The sequence below is a fragment of the Penicillium cosmopolitanum genome, assembly GCF_028827165.1.
Source record: "Penicillium cosmopolitanum strain IBT 29677 chromosome Unknown utg000009l:1.0-9042332.0:1.0-9050551.0, whole genome shotgun sequence".
NCBI classification, from domain to species: domain Eukaryota; kingdom Fungi; phylum Ascomycota; class Eurotiomycetes; order Eurotiales; family Aspergillaceae; genus Penicillium; species Penicillium cosmopolitanum.
In genome coordinates, this window is record NW_026622679.1 from 6026250 (window position 1) to 6045905 (window position 19656).

The 19656-nt window shown below is 47.9% G+C and overlaps 8 protein-coding genes across 8 annotated transcripts; 4 read left to right on the plus strand and 4 right to left on the minus strand.

The window, feature by feature from the left end:
- Positions 1–484: 484 nt before the first annotated feature.
- N7509_010323 (Palmitoyltransferase swf1) lies at positions 485–3487 on the plus strand (the record flags this gene model as incomplete). The annotated part of the gene is given in 9 exon segments (XM_056634960.1): positions 485–573; positions 624–777; positions 839–1792; positions 2139–2251; positions 2308–2378; positions 2502–2562; positions 2623–2647; positions 2667–2760; positions 3423–3487. 9 exon segments carry the CDS (start codon positions 485–487, stop codon positions 3485–3487), a joined length of 1626 nt encoding a protein of 541 aa, XP_056485580.1.
- Positions 3488–3496: 9 nt separating this feature from the next.
- N7509_010324 (Ataxin-10 homo-association domain-containing protein) lies at positions 3497–6241 on the plus strand (the record flags this gene model as incomplete). Its single annotated transcript, XM_056634961.1, has 2 exons — positions 3497–3579; positions 3643–6241. The coding sequence occupies 2 exons, from the start codon at positions 3497–3499 to the stop codon at positions 6239–6241; spliced, it is 2682 nt and encodes an 893-aa protein (XP_056485581.1).
- Positions 6242–6677: 436 nt separating this feature from the next.
- N7509_010325 (uncharacterized protein) lies at positions 6678–7522 on the minus strand (the record flags this gene model as incomplete). Its single annotated transcript, XM_056634962.1, has 3 exons — positions 6678–6955; positions 7085–7435; positions 7507–7522. The coding sequence occupies 3 exons, from the start codon at positions 7520–7522 to the stop codon at positions 6678–6680; spliced, it is 645 nt and encodes a 214-aa protein (XP_056485582.1).
- Positions 7523–8474: 952 nt separating this feature from the next.
- Positions 8475–9306, minus strand: N7509_010326 (alpha/beta hydrolase family protein; the record flags this gene model as incomplete). The annotated part of the gene is made up of 2 exons (XM_056634963.1): positions 8475–8793; positions 8822–9306. The coding sequence occupies 2 exons, from the start codon at positions 9304–9306 to the stop codon at positions 8475–8477; spliced, it is 804 nt and encodes a 267-aa protein (XP_056485583.1).
- Positions 9307–10084: 778 nt separating this feature from the next.
- On the minus strand, positions 10085–12192 carry N7509_010327 (uncharacterized protein; the record flags this gene model as incomplete). The annotated part of the gene is made up of 4 exons (XM_056634964.1): positions 10085–10550; positions 10602–10976; positions 11048–11888; positions 11967–12192. The coding sequence occupies 4 exons, from the start codon at positions 12190–12192 to the stop codon at positions 10085–10087; spliced, it is 1908 nt and encodes a 635-aa protein (XP_056485584.1).
- Positions 12193–14261: 2069 nt separating this feature from the next.
- N7509_010328 (uncharacterized protein) lies at positions 14262–14698 on the plus strand (the record flags this gene model as incomplete). Its single annotated transcript, XM_056634965.1, has 2 exons — positions 14262–14387; positions 14618–14698. 2 exons carry the CDS (start codon positions 14262–14264, stop codon positions 14696–14698), a joined length of 207 nt encoding a protein of 68 aa, XP_056485585.1.
- A 141-nt stretch (positions 14699–14839) lies between these two features.
- On the minus strand, positions 14840–16534 carry N7509_010329 (uncharacterized protein; the record flags this gene model as incomplete). Its single annotated transcript, XM_056634966.1, has 2 exons — positions 14840–16069; positions 16124–16534. The coding sequence occupies 2 exons, from the start codon at positions 16532–16534 to the stop codon at positions 14840–14842; spliced, it is 1641 nt and encodes a 546-aa protein (XP_056485586.1).
- Positions 16535–18281: 1747 nt separating this feature from the next.
- Positions 18282–19182, plus strand: N7509_010330 (uncharacterized protein; the record flags this gene model as incomplete). The annotated part of the gene is made up of 2 exons (XM_056634967.1): positions 18282–18464; positions 18535–19182. The coding sequence occupies 2 exons, from the start codon at positions 18282–18284 to the stop codon at positions 19180–19182; spliced, it is 831 nt and encodes a 276-aa protein (XP_056485587.1).
- Positions 19183–19656: the final 474 nt, after the last annotated feature.

The following is a 19656-nucleotide window of genomic DNA, read 5'->3' on the forward strand; positions in this document are numbered from 1 at the left end:
GAATGATTTTCATGAGGCAAGTTTCCCTTTGACGATATGAAAGAGAAGGCAGCGACTATTGATGCAGTATTGTTGTTGATAGGGTATGACGCGCTATCAAGCTATCACGTGTTAACGTGTCACAAAGGGCATTTTGGCTAGGGCCAGCAGTTGTAAATCAGATGCGAGTATGGAATTTCAGAGTGGGAATATCTGGCTCATGTGTCTCAGGCCGACTGTTCGATGAAAAATGGATCGGCTGTTTTGACAAAGGATTGTCGATGCCGTGTGTTCCTGATTCCCAACAGAACAGGGTCACGTGTCATTGGCGCAGCGGCCGCGCCGCGTGGAGGAACGCTGACAAGCTGCCAACCTCAGCTTCCCGACCGATAAGGGAGGAGGAACATGGAGCGATGATATCCTAATAGTATACTAATTCAGGATACCGCTTGTGCTCTCTAAATTCCCCCAGGGCCCACATAAGATACCCACGGCATCCTCCACGATGGGATCTCTTCGCACTATTGCGCTGGTTATTTTGGCCATTTCAACTTTTACTTTCATCGCCCTCTTTGGCCGATTACCTGCATTTAGGTGAGTACATCTCTATAGAATATAGGCATCATAAGCTGACTAGGTCTCAGGAAAACACCCATTGCGTTTTTGTATCGGGTAGTTTGGGTATATTTCCCCAACAGTGTTGCCTATGTCGACTCGCGCTTGCTTGGCGGCCGTCTAACTAGGATTTGGAACCAATCTGGCAAGTATATCTTGTATGAAAACCATCCACTGGTCTTGGTATGTTTTCAATGCTTGCATTTCCCACCGTCTGGCCTTGCCGATCTGACCCGCGAGGTAGCTCTTCTTCATTGGCCTCCTTGCCGGAGGAGAGGTTGTCTTTTTGCCAGCTGCTTGGCCTCGGATTGGCAGTGTCCACTACCCATGGGTTTCTCTGGTGGTTTTTATGCCATACTTTCTGCTCTACAAGTGCGTGGTGACAAAGTCTCAGATTACGCCAGAAAATCACGACCTGGAGATCAAACGTTATCCATATGACCAGGTGCTATTCCATGCAGGCTACCGTTGCAGTACTTGTAACCTCCACAAGCCAGCACGCAGCAAGCATTGCAAGTTCTGCAAAACTTGCATCTCCCGCCAAGATCATCATTGCGTGTGGTTGATGAATTGTGTTGGAGCCAACAACTACATATTCTTCCTGGCTTTATTGCTTTCCTTATCAGTGCTGCTCATCTATGGCACTTGTCTTGGGTACTCTTTGCTACGCCAAACCCTGCAAAAAATGATACCAGCACACATCCAAGTAGAAATGCAGGGTTGGGTCATGTATTTCAACATTTGGGCGATTGTGATCCAGTTGGATCCCAAGGTTGGAACTGTGACCCTCTTAATGCTCATGACCGCTCCATTGGCTATGGCCTTCTTGGTATACCATACCTATCTTGTCTGGGCGGGTATGACGACCAACGAGAGTGCGAAATGGTCGGATTGGAAGGAAGATGTCGAGGATGGGTTTGCATTCAAATCTCACCGTGGCCAGATCCCGGATGCACAGCCGTTCATAGACTTCAACGATTGTTCTTGGCCAGTTAAGAGTGATCAGTTGCTAGTCAGTGACGATGAGCCTCCTTTGGAAGGATACATTTTGGTGCCCGGGACCAACCGGATCGAATATCGCAGTGACACGGATATGCCGATAGATCCACGATGGCATCCGGTCCAAAGTATGAAGGAAATCGACAATATCTACGATTTGGGATTTTGGAACAATCTGAAGGACGCGGCAGGGATCTCGGTGCGGCGGAAGAACTGTACATAATGCAATTTAAAATTTACACTCAGGGCAAAGATGCTCCAAATCAAAACATTCACAGAAATCCCCACCTCCTCCAATATAATATTGTAACTATGAGGTAGCCTGCTTCTCCAAGTCATGATCGGCGTGGTTGCTGCTTGCTATTGTTGCTGGTTGGCCAGTAGAATCGCGGGGGAGTCGTCCCGCCGCTCCCCCACTTCGAGGAAAAATACAAATTAACGTTGCCTCTTGCCTCCGTTGACCTCCCTCATTCCACCAACACCCAGAACTCTCTTCCTCTATACTTTGTGCAAGTCCACCATTCAAAATGGGTGTCGAAAGAAAGATCATTACCCGCGGCAGCGGTGCCTCGCCTGCCTCAGGCGATAAGGTCTCGATTCACTACACTGGTTGGATCTACGATCCTAAGAAGGCCAACAAGGGCTTCCAGGGCAAGCAGTACGCCGATCCATGCTCCAGACCAAATATGTTTCACAATCTAAACAAGATCATAGATTTGATAGCTCCCGATCGCCCGGTCGCGGCCCGCTCAATGTGCAGATTGGTGTTGGTCAGGTTATCAAGGGTAAAGCTTCGCATTTTTGTTTTCTTCACACCTTTTTTGGGCCATTTTTGTTATTGGAGATCTCTGCAAACTTACCCCAGAGAATTTTTTGAAATATTGAATTGAATTGCTAACTTTGATTAGGCTGGGACGAGGGTGTGCTGCAGATGAGCGTTGGCGAGAAGTCCAACCTGACCATCACCCCGTAAGTCAAATTTCTTCGTGAAGAGTAACGAGAGATCATGAGACTAACATAATTTTTTAGGGACTATGCCTATGGTGACAAGTATGTAATCGGACGATATCTAGTCGATGTTTATGACTATCTTGGAAGGACTTTATGCTAATCATTCCCTCCACACAGAGCGGCTGGCAAGATCCCCGCAGGCTCAACTCTCATCTTGTAAGTTTACAGAGTCATCGCCCAAAATCTAGTGTTATTGTGTGAGACCCAGACTAATCAAGTACTGCACAGCGAGGTTGAGCTTCTTAAGATCAACTAATGCTAGTTCCTCAATAGTATACAACCAATGTGGGTCTACCAATATAAACTTTTTAGTATTTCTGCACTCTTGTACGAAATGCATCCCTACTATAATAACTTTAATCACACTGAACAATATATACAAAATGAGGACGGGAACTTGGATCCTGCGAGTGCCCATGTGTGCAATATAATATCCATGGATTATTCATAATCTTGGAGTATATCATGCTCAGGTGGCCTCAATTTAGAAGGGGACGAAGTGACTTGGAGACTGTGGAACTGAACTTCCAAGGTTGAATGATTATTAGTAGGATTTCAAACTGATCTCAATTTGAAAAGAGAATCTATCTACTGGAATAGTCCTCTACCCAGTAAATACTAATAATTATTACTGTCTGCAAGTTCTCGAGATCTCCAAATAGTTCAATGGAAGGCGGTCAGGGAGGCGGTCCAGGGCGGTCAAAGGCAGTTCCCCATACAAAATGGTTTTTGCCCGCGCCCGCCCGTGAATTTGTTCATCCCACCATCCGGCGTTCACTCGATCTCACGATCTCACCTGCAAAATGGCTGATCCAAAGCCGCTATGCACTCCACCGGAGCTCATGCTGAAGGTGATTTTGGCTGGAACCTTGTCTCACTATGAGACTCGGGAATGATCGACGAGAAACGCCTCGAGCATATGCTCGCGGCCGGCAAGCAGATCTTGTACAAGACGCACCAGGAAAGTGAAGTTCGGTATGTTCCTCCTAGTTAATGTCACATCCTATAATACCCTTGCTGATCAAATCTCTTGTATAGACACAATCTGGGTATGTCACCGGACATTTGGCAAGGCCTGACGGACGTCCTCACAAAAGCGATTCCGGTCCTCGAATCGCAATCCTTTGCATGGAAGAGTCCGGCAGCATCTTACGAGCATTCTTCTTCGAACCTGATCGCATTCAACTACTTCTCACTGGTCAAGGATATCGAACGTTTAAACGATTTGTGTACCATCGCCCGCAACTTGCTGGCGACAACAAAAAAGGCTCAGAACCTGGCCGCCGAGAAAGGATTCGACCAGCGGATTCTCGCATTGATTGATACCTGCGTACGAGTTACAGCGCGTGGCTTTGATGGGGAGACAAATGCGCGTAACGAGGAACGCTGGCAGAAGGTAGTCAACCTCTACAAGCGCCTGTTGATCACGTGTCTACAATACCTTCACAATTTCATCATGCATAATGAACAGCGCAAGATGGTTCTCTGGTTAGACCTGTTCGGTTACCATTCTACCGCAGATACAAACATCATCAAACCTAAGGAGGCATTGGACCCTGCTGCACGCATCGAGGGCGTCGCACCTATTGTCCGGGTTGGTGAGCGTGTTATCAACCCTCCCATCCGAGCACTCTACGACCAGACCGCCGAAGATCTTCTGCTGGAGACGATTGCGAAGTTCCCGCGGGAGCCTTCTACCATCAAAGAAGAGGCTGCAATGTTACTCTTGGCCAACATCAAGGACCATATGGAAAAGATTTTGGGTCGGGACTTGACTGACATCCAAGAGATGGGCAGGGACCCCGAACAGGTCAAATACATCCGTGCTGCATTGACCTCAATCTTGGGAGCCAAGGTTGATGGATGGTCTGATCTTCAAGACCGGGCCCGTGAATTGCCACCTGCCCTGCCTGAAGAAGAGGAACATGAAACAACCAAGAAGAAGACCATTCTCACAATTGACCGTAGCATGACGGCCGGATTTCCGCGTCTGTGCTGGACTGATTTACCTGAAGTAAATGATTACTCTGTGGATTCTCCGGTCAGCGACGAGGACACAAGCATGCCTAGATCCTCCCAATCCGCGGCTGAAACTCTACAAGAGGCTAAGGACGAATTAATGGCTCGACTTCAAGAATCCTCTCAACTGGGTGACGTTGATGGTGAATATGACGCTGGCGATGTTGGGACGGTCGGAGAAGATGACTCGCATAGTTTGGAGGGCCATGCAGACGGAAGCATTGAAGGCGATGAAGAAGATGATGGCGACGATGTGGACGGAGGGGATGACACTGGAGAAGTTGACGACGAGGAAGACGATGACGACTACCGTGGCCGCCCGGGCGACCAGCAGCGCGGTCTATTGACCGATATTCCTCTTGTTCTAGGCCCTGCAGAAATCGAGGCTTTGCCGATGATCGTTCAAGCTGGAATTGTTGACAGCTTCGGCCTCAAAGGCGGAGAGCGCAATGGCTCGCGGAATATGCAAGCTCTTCGATGCCACATTTTGCTCACACAAGAAACTGGTCGCAATCTACTGCGCGAACTTCTCATCTTCATTGCGGCCTGGGACCTTCCTGACGATGAACTCTATTTCAAGATGATGGTCCAGATTATGGAAGCTGTGCTCCGCAATGGACTCATGTCACACGCATACTCTGATTTCGGCCAGCCGAAGGATATCATCTCCCCGGCCCAGGCAGTGGTTATCAAGATTCTCACTCACATTTTCCGGGCCAAATACTCGCCAGCATCAGTGACTGGCTCGTCTCAAAACAGCATCCCGCGCACACCATCCCCGCTCAGCCGTGTCGACATTCTGACTGTTCGATACATATTCACCATTTTCCGCGGTAACATTATCCCGGAAACCTGCGCTCTGATCTACTTGCAAGGTCAAATTCGCGCCGAACGTGCGTTGCCGGAGGATTTCCCACTCAACTTGTGGGACATGGAGCGCGTCTACGAGGGCGTGTACCAATTCCTCGAGTTCTTCGCCGTACTGACCGAGAACAATGATTGGAAGAATCTCCTTGTGAAGTGGGAGATTGTGTACGACCTTGTCACTCTGATCAAGGAACTGGAGGCCAGCATTCCGAAGGGCCAACTCAACAATATGTCATTCGGCGGCGTACCACCACCTCCACCGCCTCGCAGCTCCTCTCCTGACAGTCAATCGGCCACGCCAGCACCGGTAGCCGTTGAGCGCCCTTACGATCCAACTGATCCCGACCCCATCGATAACGCCGGTAGCGTTGACTCCCGACCCGAGTCCCCGCCCATCACCGAAGATCCCTCCGAATTTGAGTGGCGCAATCTTAAGAAGCTCGTTGTGCTTGTGCTTTCTTCACTTGTCTGGAAGTGCCCGGAAGTCCAAGAACAGATTCGTCGCTACGGCGGTGTTGAGGCCATTTTGTGCTGCACCGCCTTCGATGCGCACAACCCATACATCAAGGAGCATGCAGTTATGTGTCTCAAGTTTTTGCTTGAGGGCAATCGCGAAAACCAGCGACTTGTTGAAGAGCTCGAAGCCCGAGAGGTTGTCAAGGATGAGGGCGGCGTGCTGGAGCGAAGTGGCTATGATGCCATGATAAATGAAGCTGGAAAGCTGTCCATTAAGCCTAAGGATGGGAATTAGTCATTCGGGACCTTAATAGTCCAACCATGTTGATAACTATACCCCTCTCAAATTCGAAAAGCATCAAGCGAACTTTTAAACTACGAACTTTGGAATACAATAGAAACCAAACACCAAAGAAACACTTTCTCTTCAGATGATTTTCTTCCATTGCATTAAACCGTAAGATCCTGATATCGAATACTAGTCTTGTACATCATGAGAAATCTTATCAACCTTGGAATGCAGTACGCTGAACCATCAACCTTGCAAGAGCAGTCGCGCACGCAGCATGCACATATATTCATTCCATGATCATCAAATTCAGATGCTGTCATAATCTCATATCTTCGCTCTGCATCGCAACATCAACCGACCACAAATGCACCCATCTCAACGCCAGCGCTGCCCTTATCCATCCCCAGTTATAACGAACCTTGATTTTCCCTGGTCATATTTAACCATACATGCCATCCCATTCCTCCTCCTCATCCTCATCGGCGATACGCTTACGCTCCTCATCCTTTTCACGCTGCTGCTTCGCGAAATCGAACCGGTCAAGCGGACAGGTACCACGCAGCCGCAACCAGGGACGCACGCACTCGAGATCAAACAAGTGGGTGGGGTGGCAGGGTAGTCGGACGACGAGGGGGTACTCATCTTCCAGGAAGGGGTTGTTACAGATAGGGCAAGTTTGCGAAGAGTCGAGAGATGATTTAGGAACACGGTCAAGCACTGTAAAAAGATAAGACGGAAGTTCCGCGAATTAGCCCATGTTGACTTGATCCGGTGGGGTTGCTTCGGTGCAGTGGGAAGTTGCGGGCCGGCTAGCTGGCTGGCGACATGTAATTGTGGGAGACTTACTATCGCAAAACTCTTCGCTCACGCCTTCCACCTCCCGTGGCGGGGCCTCGGCGCCATTGAGCAGATTCTGGATCATTGTCGTGAGAAGGTCGTCGCTGGTTTCGGCGGAGGCAGTGTTGTCGCCAGTTTGGGTTTGTGGTTCGGCAGTGCCTGATTCGCGGCGCATCATTTCTAGAGCCTCGGCGAGCGAGTAGAAGGCTGCGCTCACGTCGCCTGGTACCGGGACGGCATGGGGTCGGTGATCCGGAGCTGGGGTTATCTCTGAGAGGGTCGAGAAGAAGGTGGAGAGGTCAGGTCTGCGGCGACGCGGGGCGGAGGAAGCCGCGGAGGGGTCGGTGGTATTGTGTTCAACTATATTGAGTAAGCTTCTAGTTCTTGGGGTCTTCCTTGTATAGACTTGTGCTGGGAGCTTGAATGCGTACTTTCGTAAGTCGACATGTTGAGGATTTGGTGAGTTGGGGAGGGCGGAGGGTGGAGGGGAGAAGGTGAGTTGTGCGGGGGAGATCCCCGTTTGTTTGCGGTGACACGGGTTGGTGTCCTTGTTGCACGCCCAGGTTTTGATTGAAGGGATGAGCGATGAAGCCTAATGCGAGGGGATGGTAGAGCGATGGTGGTATTGGGTCATTGGGAGGTTTTAAAAGGTGAGTCGAGGCAACATAGTGACAACGCGGCGCGGAGGGACGAGTGGGCCGTGCTTGGCACTCCATTCCATTCCACTCCAACCATGAGGGCCTACGATAATTTTGTGGGAATATTGTACTAAAACAATACTAGTAATAGTAATAGATTGGGTATAAGAAGACTTTGATCTCAGTCGATTGATTTCCAATATTTAATTGCGTGGAAGGCTGAGTCTGATTTATCCAGATTATGACGTGCGATCCGTATACTTCAACAATCTAGTTAACTACTAGTAGTCAAGGTACAAGTAGTAATAGTAGTCTAAATATCTCCAGTCAATAAAGAAAGGTAGTATAGGCCTCTGAGTCCAAAAGAAAAGCAAGGGACCTCTTGAAAATTAAGACCAAGGGGAGAGTTCAAGTTGTATTGAATGTGAAGAAAGTGACTGTCATTGTGGAAAGCAACGATATAGAGACCGTATAACCATTCCGCGATAAAGAGAATTAAAGTAGTCATGGATTGAATAAATCCTTAGACTGCTTCTAGACTAACGTGCTCCACAATCCTCTCAAAGTATAACATCATCACTTGCTTTCGACTGCTCCCAAATTTGGGAGTTTCTCAAGTGCATTGCAAGAAACCGACCATGCTGGATCCTCAGGATAGAATTGACTGCGAAGATAGGCCCAAGTAAGCCTTTGGGTCACACCTAATCGCTCCGGGCTCTCATCATTTGTGGCTTCATTTGAATCATAGCCAGAAACACCGCCTACACCGTGATATCCCCGGCAATTGTAAGCAGAGACTTTGGGCCCTTGCTTCTATGGTACGCATCTGCATGGTATGCTGCACCCCGCGTGGTCAGAAAGGGCGAACCGTCATTTTCTCCAATGACAATGAGGGCAGGCGTTTTCATCTCCGCGTGGGTATGCTCCGCGAGAAATGTCCAGTTGTCTTTAACGCGTTGGCTAACGCCGTCGCCTCCATCACCCGGGGCAGCCAGCAAGACACCCGCCTTGATGCGCGGCTCAAAGAAATCGACGAGAGGATCTTCGGTGGAATCACGGGAACGAGCGCCCATCAGCAGGCTGGCAGTTTGGCCACCCATAGAGTGACCAGCAATAGCGACGCGGCTGCGGTCTCAGGCGTCCTTGAATCTGGGGGAAAGCGGTCTCGATTTCGTCGAGATGGTCAAGGATATGCTTCATATCCTGAGCACGAGAGCGCCAGAACATCGGACCATCTCCATGGACTACATCGTCACTAAGACTTAGAGACTTGGAGCTGAGATGAGTAGGCTGAATCACGATGAAGCCATGGGATGCCCAGAAATTGGCGATGGGACCGTATCCGTCGAGCGAGGACAGATAATTCGAATGACCTTGACCATGAGAAAGGAGAATGATTGGTAAATTTACTCCCGTTGTAGGCGCAGAAACCTTGATGTGTATATCGATGATACGGTCTGGTGCAGGTAGAATAATCGGGCTCATTGAGATAATGGGAGTTGAATTGATGACGGGAATCTTCGCAGCATCGCCGATGAGAGCGTGCTCTTTCATCTTGGGAAGACGAGTAGCTGGGCTTTGATTCCCAGCCATAGCGATGGATTGAGAATATTGATTGTTGATCTTGCTTTTGTAGTATTGAATGGCGGATCTGGGTGTTGTGAACGATACAACCAGAGAGCCTAGGACGCCTCAGGAGTACTTATAGTGATACGTTAGTAACATCGCGGTTTTAATTCCGAAATGATTATTGAAATGGTTCTCCTAATTATAAATCATATATGGAGATAATATTGGATGCAGAATGCGAAGAGTCGCGGGCGGATTTAGCCCGGCTCCAAAAACCGAGCAGCTACCCTGCACAAGGCTGGGATTAGCACACTAAAAATGCCATATCTAGAAAGAAGGCTTACGGATCAGACTCACTGTAATTTAGGAGAAGTCCAAAAGTCATTTATCCCGCCACGATGCCCTCGGATTTTGGCCGCTGCAGGTAGGGGTTTGATGTTCGGAGATACCGTTTTCGTAGAGGGCCTAACAGCGCATTTACCAAGCACCAGAAGTTTAATTCAATCATACTCAGTTCAAATCCGTAATTGGATTCTCTAGCCGGTTTCTGAATGATGAAAGACGCAAGTGACGAGGCAATACGCATTCTTTGAAAGAAAACTCCAGGGCTCTTGAGATAATCTTGCGAATTACAATGATGATTTAAAAGGAATTATAGAAGAAAATATTTGTAAGTCTAGGACATATTAAAATCCTCTAACAATGTAGAGAGAGAATATAGTATTTTTGGGACGCTGCTGTCCTGGTAGAAACACTGGGTCAGACTTTCAACGACTCATTCGTGGGCCATGTGTCCTGAAATTCACTTCAAGAATTTCCCTGCATAGTTCATTGCCTCAGATACCACATTCCACTGACCGTCTTTTTGAGCCTGCCAGTTGAGTCTTTGTAGTGGGATAACTGGGCCGACGTAAATCTGATCTGGATGGTGCATAGCTAGAGGCCACAGGTTTCCGAGTCCCCCGGATTGCGACTCCAGTATAGCATACAAGTCACCCCAGACTAGACTTCCGAGAACACGCATCTGGCCATTGTAATCGGGGGATTCATCTGGTCTATCAAATCCAATTTCGGGATCAAATTCGGGGTCAATAGCGAGAACGAATCCTGTTGAATCCCCTGGGAGCACAGAGGATTTTGCAGCGTCATAGGAGTTGCTCATATAGGACGCAAAAGAGGCCGAGTCAATGGCAAGAATTGCTTTAGATTGGAGATCTAGGGGAGGTGCATCCGGGCCCTCAAAGCCATTAAACACCTCGTTAAAATGCCTATATCAATATTTAGCCAAAAACTCTCCACTAGCATGAAGAAGTACATACTGCTTTGCGGCTTCAATGTCATCTTGTGCGATGCCCAATTTCTTTCCATCTAGCCAGTGGAGCTTCAGGTATGGCTTGATAGAATCGCTGCCATCTTGACCGGCCCCCCAATCGGAGATATGATCTTCAAGTTTCTTGACAAATTCCAACCATTCTGACTCAGATTGTCCATGAGTCAGACGATAAATGGCAATACCAGAGTCTTTTGGTAAATCATTATTTTCCAAATATTTGAACCTATCCAACTTGGAAATTATCCACGGCTCCTGAAAAGTGGAGTCAAGCGAACGACCACGAAGCTCTCTTCTAATTTGCCTCTGAGCATCAACTTGTTCTGTTGTAGCCTCGTAGATTTGTTCCGAGACAGTAAGCTTCCTGGATTTTTCACCTTTAGCAATTCCCTCAAAAAATCTGTCCATGGGAATTTTGTGGCTGAGAAATTTCACCCGCTGGGAGTACGCCGCCCCCGCTCCTGATGTTGGGCAGAGTGCATTTCTGGCGGTCCAACTTTGTTGTCTGAAGCCTTATACCCTTTATAACCCTCCATCGGAATCATGATCGTATGGTCCGCTCGAACGGAGGTTTCTAGCAAGACGTGGAGCGCATCACCCAACTGCCACTGCTTTGCATCTGGTTCAAACACCTTTTGACCCTGACCCTGATAGGCTAATAAATCTTGCATAAATGGAGCTCGCAAGCTATCGACATGCTGCGTGACCCATTTATGCGCCCGCTGGGTTATGACCTCTAGATGGACCGACATGTACAAAGTCCAGAGATCAGCGACACTGACAGGCTCTGCACCCGTTTCAGCTCTGCGCTGATTAATAACGACGTCTAGATCGCTCCAAGTATCGTAAATGAGATTGAAAGTGTCGCGAAGATTTTTTTGAACCTCTGGAACGTTCAGGTACTCGAACACCGAGACCACAGCACCAAGGTTCTGGCAGGCTTGATCGAAGTTCTCCGGCAGATGGAGGCCTTTCTCTTTCCATCGTTGATCACTCAAGGGAGTGATACCCGACCAAAGGCGGGATTTGAGAGACTGGATATTCTTGCCAACCCCGCAAAGTCGACTGCTATCCTCGTTGGAACCGATATAAAGCATTACACGGTAGAAGAAAGATTTTGTATCAGCGCCAAGTACCCGCTCGTTGCCTTGTATCAGAGCAAGCTCCTTTAGCGGTAGAGTAGCGATTGATGAGGGACGAGTGCCATCGGGAAGCGGATTTCCGAAGAGAAACCCAATGAAATTCGCGACCGTTTGAGGCTCTAGAATACGATCAACTGGACCGTCAAACATTTTTATGTTAGCTGATTGTTGCAGTCATTTGGGATAGCTGGCTTATGGATTTGTGGACGAACCGACGACTAGATCCTGTGCCTCGATGTGGGCGGCACTGATTGGACTTTTGATGGCTTCCAGATGGAGGTATGGCTCATTGCTTTTTCTCTCTGGTGAGGTCCATAGCCCATCTCTGAGTACAGCAGTCTTATGGAATAAAGATCTGGCTGGTGTGAAGGCCGCAGGTGAAATCTTTCGAGGGGCTAAATGCGCCCGCGTCAGGGGTCGAAGGATCGAGGGCCGCATGGCGAGTTGGATGTGCTGGAAGGTGGTCTAGCGTGCAATAGAAATATTTATTTTGAACCACTTTTGATTGAAGCTATCTCCATTAGGTTTGGGGCGGATCGCTGCCTGTGGCTAGGCCCGGCCGGGGCTAGTTAGGTGGCTACTACTAGTTAGTAGTAACTATTAACGAGCCGGCGAGATCCGCTTCAGCCTCTCTTAAATGACCCCGTAGAAGACCTGGAAACCAAATTCACTTCTTTTCATGAAGGAAATATCTTCGACCCGATGACTCGGATTAGTTGACCTTGGGACCTCAGGCATCTACTGGATGTCGCCCAAGGCAGTTGCAGTACGAGTCTACGAGAATATTGCCATATTAATTTAAAAAGAAATGATTACAACCTAAGATTATCAAGGTAAACTAGCAAAAGCGTGTGACTTAGTTGGAATAGTTAAACATCATCCTAAGTAACTATGATTTATTGTGAAATTGATTTGGAATGTAAGTATTGTTGTGTTAGTCGTTATGATTTCAGGTTTCACTTTCTTGAATATTTTACAAATCTGATATCTCAAATTTCATACAGGCAATCTCTTATCTCACAACGCGCGTTAACTTTTTTCCTTGGATGCCCCAGACATAGTATAGCATCTTTTCTCAGCGAAAACAACAAGGAATCTCGAAGCACTACAGAAAGCAGGGAAATTATCTGGCCCTAGTAGCGCGAGCCATTGTAAGTGTGAATCCAAGCTTTTCCCCTGTGACTAGGCTGATTCAGACTTTCCCATTGGTATTCGAGGACTTGTCGATCCGAATGTGGGCATTGATGATAGGAATTGACCACTTGTAGCAGGAGTCTAAGCCTAGATATGATGAAGCCATAAGCTCTTCTTGAGAAGATGTATCGTGTTAATATTCCCATCTCCCAACTCATTCCACTGACTTCAGTGGTTAACGACACCGAAACTTCAGCTCGTTAGCCTCGTGTATCTTTATATCAGGCGCCCAAGTGATCGACAGGCTGATGGATTTGTTTTAGTTCAAAGCAGGGGCCAAATTAACACAAACCAGTTATGGCTCGCAGCTCGAGAAATGCGGGGTAGTAGAAGTCAACCGCAACCTCGCGAGCCGTGAGCCTCATCGGCAGATGAAGCCCCCCACCCAAGGTGCATCAAACCTGCAGGATATAGGCTACGAGGGCAGTGCGAGCATAGATTTAATTCCCTCATGCTAATAAAATACCATCAGACTACGTTCTCGTAACTAGCTCCAAGACGGCCACCTTCTGACCGTTATGTGAATTGAAACTTCGCAGAATTCACGGCTGGATGCTTTTCCATGCCGTAAAACACTCCATTGGCTGTACTTTCGTGATCGCTGTCAATAATACTCAAGACTCGGCAATTGGATACTCCGTATGGAGGAGCCATGGAGGACTAAATCTGAGGCTCCCCATTCCAAAAAGACTTGTTGCGAGGCTGGCGAGCATTGATATGCCTGGATTTGTACAGTCAAGCGGCGGAAAGTCATATTGCTCTGGACGCCCCGGGCTGAGGTTTTTCTGGCTGAAAATTAAAGACCACATTTCCAAGAAGAGGATATGATTATGTTGATCGAGAGGGGTTATAAGTCATTCCATAGCACTGCCTTACGCTATTATTGTTTGCCTAAAGCGTTGACAGCATCTCAATTGCAAACCCGACTGGAAGCAGTCGTCATACGGCCCGTGAGGCTCTCTTTAGCAACCTACTGATTGAATTGAATTGGTTGGAGGTCTGCCGATCTTTGTACTTACGCCCGATAGTTATCCAAAGTGTTACAAATATTCCTTGGCCTTCATGCCCTCGTGCATACTTACAAGGACCCTGATTTTTCAGCTACCGCCGTTCACGAGGCTCACTTACACTTCAGCTCGGTATCACCAGAAAAAGAATAGATTTTCCTCTCATTCTCTCCTGCTAAAGATATAAAGATGCAAAAGATTCCGTCTACAGAGACTCATTCTGAACTATCTTCCAAGTTCATCATTCCAAACTTCTTATTATTTACAACCCAACGCCCTTCTATCAATCAATCTAAACCATCCATTATGCGTGTTATCAGTTTCACTCTTGCTACTATCGTGGCCACTGCCTCTATGGTCATAGCTGCCCCGGCTGAGGCCAGTGGAGCCGCGACTAAATGGATCTGTCCAAATGGATGGAAATACTGCGGCGTAAGTTGACCATTGAAAGCACTACTATTATCCGATCCCTTCTTAACCTACGAGATACACAGACGTGCAACGGGACCTCTTGCAAGATTGCAGGTATCAACTAGTAAGTTTTATTATCTCTGACACGTCTGGCATTTACTAATAGATGGTCTTAGTTCGTGCAATCCTAACACTAGCGTAAGTATAAAATTCATCTGGCAGAGAATTACCTGAAACTAAAGAGCTTTTAGTGTATCGGAGATGGTGGCGGCGATGGTCAAATCTGTGGTAGCAATGGTTTGAGTGACCAGATCTGCCCGGTGAAGAAATAAGTTATAAGGCTTTTCAAATTTATATGCGCGGTACCTTCCCGGGGTTAATATTTCTACGGGCATCCAGGTCACTCGTTTTTCATCTATTCTGATGTCCATTCGTTCCTTCATGTTATTTATCGATATAAGCCCAATGTTTGATCAAACAACCTGCAGAGATATAAACGGAGCCTCGTCAAAGCTCTCCGGCATGCTATATGTAATATTGTAGAAGATGAACTCATTCACCTCTTGATCCGTGTTGTAGACGATGCTGTAGTTCGATAGCGCGTTTGTTTTCACCTTAAGATCTAATCCAGGAAGGCCTTCCAGACCGGTAACATTCGCACCGTGGTTGATCCCAAGCCCACTGAAAAGGAAGTTGAATGAAACGGGGCCATTTTCCATCGTAGCATTGGGGTATGAAATGTGCAGACCGTTCTTGGAAGCCACGGCGTCAATCGAAGGCTCGGTCACCCAGTGGGTAACGCATCCCACCTGCTTATCATCAATTGCCCACTGAATGAGAGCAGGGCTAAAGGCACTGCTACTCTTTGCAGGCCCTCCGACAACGGCTTCCGCAATTGATTCTGCGCCAATTGTCAAATCCTTAGACATCCATGTTGTGATGTTGCGAGGATAGGCATCGAACGGCGGCGAGTAGGCCTTCGCTGTGTAGAAATGATCACCCGGGAATTTGATGAGGCTCGATTTAGACTTGGGAGACAGGTATTTCAGCATCTCAGGCATGGAAAGTGCGAAGAGTGGATAGAATGCAAAATCTTCTTGATGATACATCCCCGAGATTTGTCGTGGAAAAGGTGCGTGTTCTCTACCAACTGCACCCCAGATCACGGCAGCCGTGAGAGATGCGTATAAATTCATGTCATACCCATATGTGCGGTCCCAGGGACCAGCCGTATTCTTGAGATTCGCATTGTAAAGCTGTGCAAGCTCATCCCAGCTGGCAGCCAAGATCTCTGGAGCGTACTTTTTCAACAAGCTTCCTTCACTGCCGTATTGGCCCCACAACGCTAAAGCCCACATCGCAACGCCAGCGTAGGTTGGGGAGTTGAACTCGGAAAGCGTGTGGTGAATGCTCCAAAGCTCATAGAGCTCCTGAGCAAAATGCTCACCGGTTTGAGTCAAGTTGTTGTCATTCAGGCGAGTACCGACCCAATTTTGAAGAATTGTTCGCATTATCCAGGGATTTGAGTAGCAGGGGTATAGATTGTCGCCGTCGACCCCACCCACGCGGTAAAGATCGCCCTTCGCCGCGATATGAAGCGAACGCTCTATTTTCGATACCGTGGTGACCGGAAGCAGATGCTCATAGTCATTCAGAGCTACTATCCAAGCGCACCCAACAAAGTCGCGGACATTAGGATCCCACTAATACCAAATCATCAGCTTAACTCTTGACATATCAGGAACACTTATTCTTACTGAGCTGTATGGCCCCTCATCGGGATACTTGGGTGTACCAGGTTCAGGCTGAGATGGTGCTTGCTGGTAGTCGCCGTACCATTGTTTAAAGGGGTCGAGATACTGGCCCGCAATAACATTATCGAAGATTCGAATTGCCCGTGCAACATCGCCTTCTTCATTTCTGGCTAGTAGTTGAGTCGCATACCAAGCACTGTGACGAGTATCGTAGCGGCCAGAACCACTGGATGCCGCAAGTAAGTAGCCGGCATCTTCGTCCCAGTAGGCATCACTCCATTCAATCGCCGTTGTGAACATGTCGGCCGCGTATGAGGCGTTGGAAACATCATGGCGAATTTGAGTTGGCACGGCCGAGACTCTGCCGTAAAGATGAGCAATGTTCAGGCCAGTTAGAGCAAGAGAAAGCTTCATGGCTGGGAATATAATCGGGAGAATGGATCCTGCTCGAAACTACGAGTACAGCATATCAGTAACGGGGAGTGGCCAGCTACGTAGTATATGTACTAGAGACCCCCTCATCCCCAGGCCTATTCCGAGGTACTCCTCAGGGCTTGGAACAAGTTATTTCAATAAATTTTATCTTTCATCAGGGTGGTAGGGCCTCCAGTGGTGCCAAAGATTGTCCGCCACATTAGATAGACTATTCCCCTTTCTGCCGCTTCTTCCGGATAATAGACCGTAGGTCGTCATTGCAGCTTAGTCTCCGGTGCCCCCACAGGAAATTCTGCAAATAAGAGACCTTTCTGCATGAAAGTTTATCGTACATCTGATCTGATAGCTTTCAGGTTAGTCCATACTCCGGTAAATGTTTATCTTTTGGCGTCCGTTTTCGCCGGATTTGCCGGTTCACCGGTATACCAGGCTAACAGTGGAGTACTTGGCTATCTTCAACTTGGAATTTGCCGATGATAGCGGTAGTGAATCAAGCCGTGGTTGCAGATCTCTTGAAATTTCCACCTATCGCGGGTTATCTTCGGTACTTGGTGGTATCTTGGTGGTATAATAGACTCTACTGTACCCGCGTTCCACTGAACACGAAATGTGGGGAAGCGACTAACGTAAGTAGCGCCGCGAGCCAGAAGAATTATTATTTTGTGTCTAAACGGACCCACTAAGTGCCTCAATACCACGATGGCAGTTAGGTATAAACAGCCCCCCGGGCCAGTATTATATTTGGAAAAATCAGCTGATGATCTGGATTTACTAGTATCCAGTCAGCTGTGAATGATGGTCCGCTAGTAGTAGCCGGATATTATCATTTTTGCCAGTCAGTATTATTCCCTGTCCCTTATAAGATTTCTCCTAAGATAACAAGAATTCCAGCTAGTTTCTAGAATTGGACAAAACGAATATTCAGTCAGAGTAGATATCTTTCCGGCTACGAGGATACAGATAATAGGAAACTTGGAAGCTACCAGTCAGTGGACTCGGCTAGGTACCTGGGAAGATATGACAACCAGATGAATATTCCAACGAGATGAGCATTGAGATAGCACACTAGGCCACAAATTGTTTGCTTGAAATCGGTGACTAGTACTAACTGTTAACCGGTTACTGAGCCGGTTGCCACTATGGAGCGCCGTAACCTGCACCGCGGTTCTAACCAACCATCTACGTATTCCCGAGAGCCTCAACATCGGGAACTTCAAGGTCGACCACAAATAATTAGGGATTGAGCATGGGCTATCTGAGACAGAGAGTAGGCGAATGTAGAAATCTTGTTATACTACGAGTACTAGTACTAGTTAAATAACTTGTGCAAGGTAGTTAAATGCCGAGATCTGAAACAAATGCCAAGCATATGCCGCTATGGAGCGATCTCGCTGATATAGGGATGCGAAAACTTAGAGAGAAGAGAAACATTGAGTTTAATGACTAGTACTACTAGTACTAGTACCTTATCACTTATGATGCTGCTCAGAACTGCATTAATGCAACTTATAATAACTCCCATCACCAAGGAAGCAATGCCTAGCAACACAGCCCGGTTATTAATAGCCCCCGGTGACGCACGCTCCCAACGTGTCAAGTGGAGCGCCGATCATGTTTACTTGATACAAATACATTCTCCATTCTCCATTCTCCAATCTCCAGTGATCTGGACTCTCTCTCTCTCTCTCTCTCTCTCCCTACCTCAACCACCTCAATCACCGCCATTATGCGCTCCAAGATGCGCTCCAACAAAATCACCTCCGTGAAACCATCCATATACCCAGCATTAACCTTCAACATCATCCGCGCTGCCGCCCTCCTTGCCTCCATCGTCGTCGGCCTCATCCTCGCTGTGTTTATTTACCATCTCCACGCGGACGGCTATAAACTGCCCTTTGCCTTTTTAATCGTAGGACCCCCCGTCTTCCGAGATCACCACCAAAGACAATGGAAAACTAACCACTCCACACCACCAACAGCTCCTCATAACCGCCGTCTTCTCCCTCCTCAATGTCCTCTTCACAACAGTCATCAACTGCAGCTGCGGCCTCTCGCCCAAACTCTCCATAATCTTCAACATCATCCTCCTCCTCCTCTGGCTCCTCTCCCTCGCCCTACTCAGCTACAGCATGTCCGGCACAATCCTGACAAAATGCACAACAGCCGACTGGGCCAATTCAACCGGTATATCCGTCTGCCGCTCCTACAAAGCCCTCTTCTCCTTCACCGTCATCGGCACAGCCGCCTACATCGCCTCCATTGCCCTAGACGTCATCGTCCGCCGCCGCGTCAACAGATTAGGCGTCTACAACCCAATGGAAAGCGCCGCAATGCTAGGCGAAGATCCCGCCGACGTAAAGCTGGCTAACCGTCGCAGCGATCCGTTCGCGTATGATCCGGACCCAACACCTCCCGTCATGGCTGGTGGAAATCACTACGGTGATGTCCCCGCCTATTCGCATGCTTATTCGCATTCTTATTCCAATTCGCTCGATAATGCTCATGCCCAGGAGTCTTCGGGCTTTTTGGATAATGCTCACGCTGGTACGGGTCCACGGGTGAGGTTTGGTTCGGATCAGGGTTATCCCCCTTCCCAGACGCATTATGATCCGGCTGGCTACCGGTGATTCTCATGTACTAGCGATGACTTTTTTTTGGCGATGACTTGTTATATTATTGGTTGATAATGATGTTCAGCAAGCGCGTCATTTTCCTCTTTTCTTCAACTTTTTCTTTTCCCTCTTTCTTTGGCCTTTTATGATCATCTATCTCACAAGAGACTGGGCCATGGTTGGAATTCATGATTTAGCCTTTTGGGGGTTTGTTTCCTTATTTCCTCTCCGACCGCTTGGTTAAAAGATTGACTGTGACTGCATGGATATGGCGGCGTTATGAGGCCTGAGGAAAATAGTTCACTTGAGACGATGTGTATGAGCATTTGAGATCTTCATTTAACTAAGGTCGGTAGATAGATCAATTATTTCTGGAATCACTCGCCAGGCCAGGCACATCCCAAAGCAAAAGATCAGACTCATTTTATCAGTTCATATCTAGCATGGACTAAGCACCACATCCGACGATAGATTTCATCTAGGAGAAAA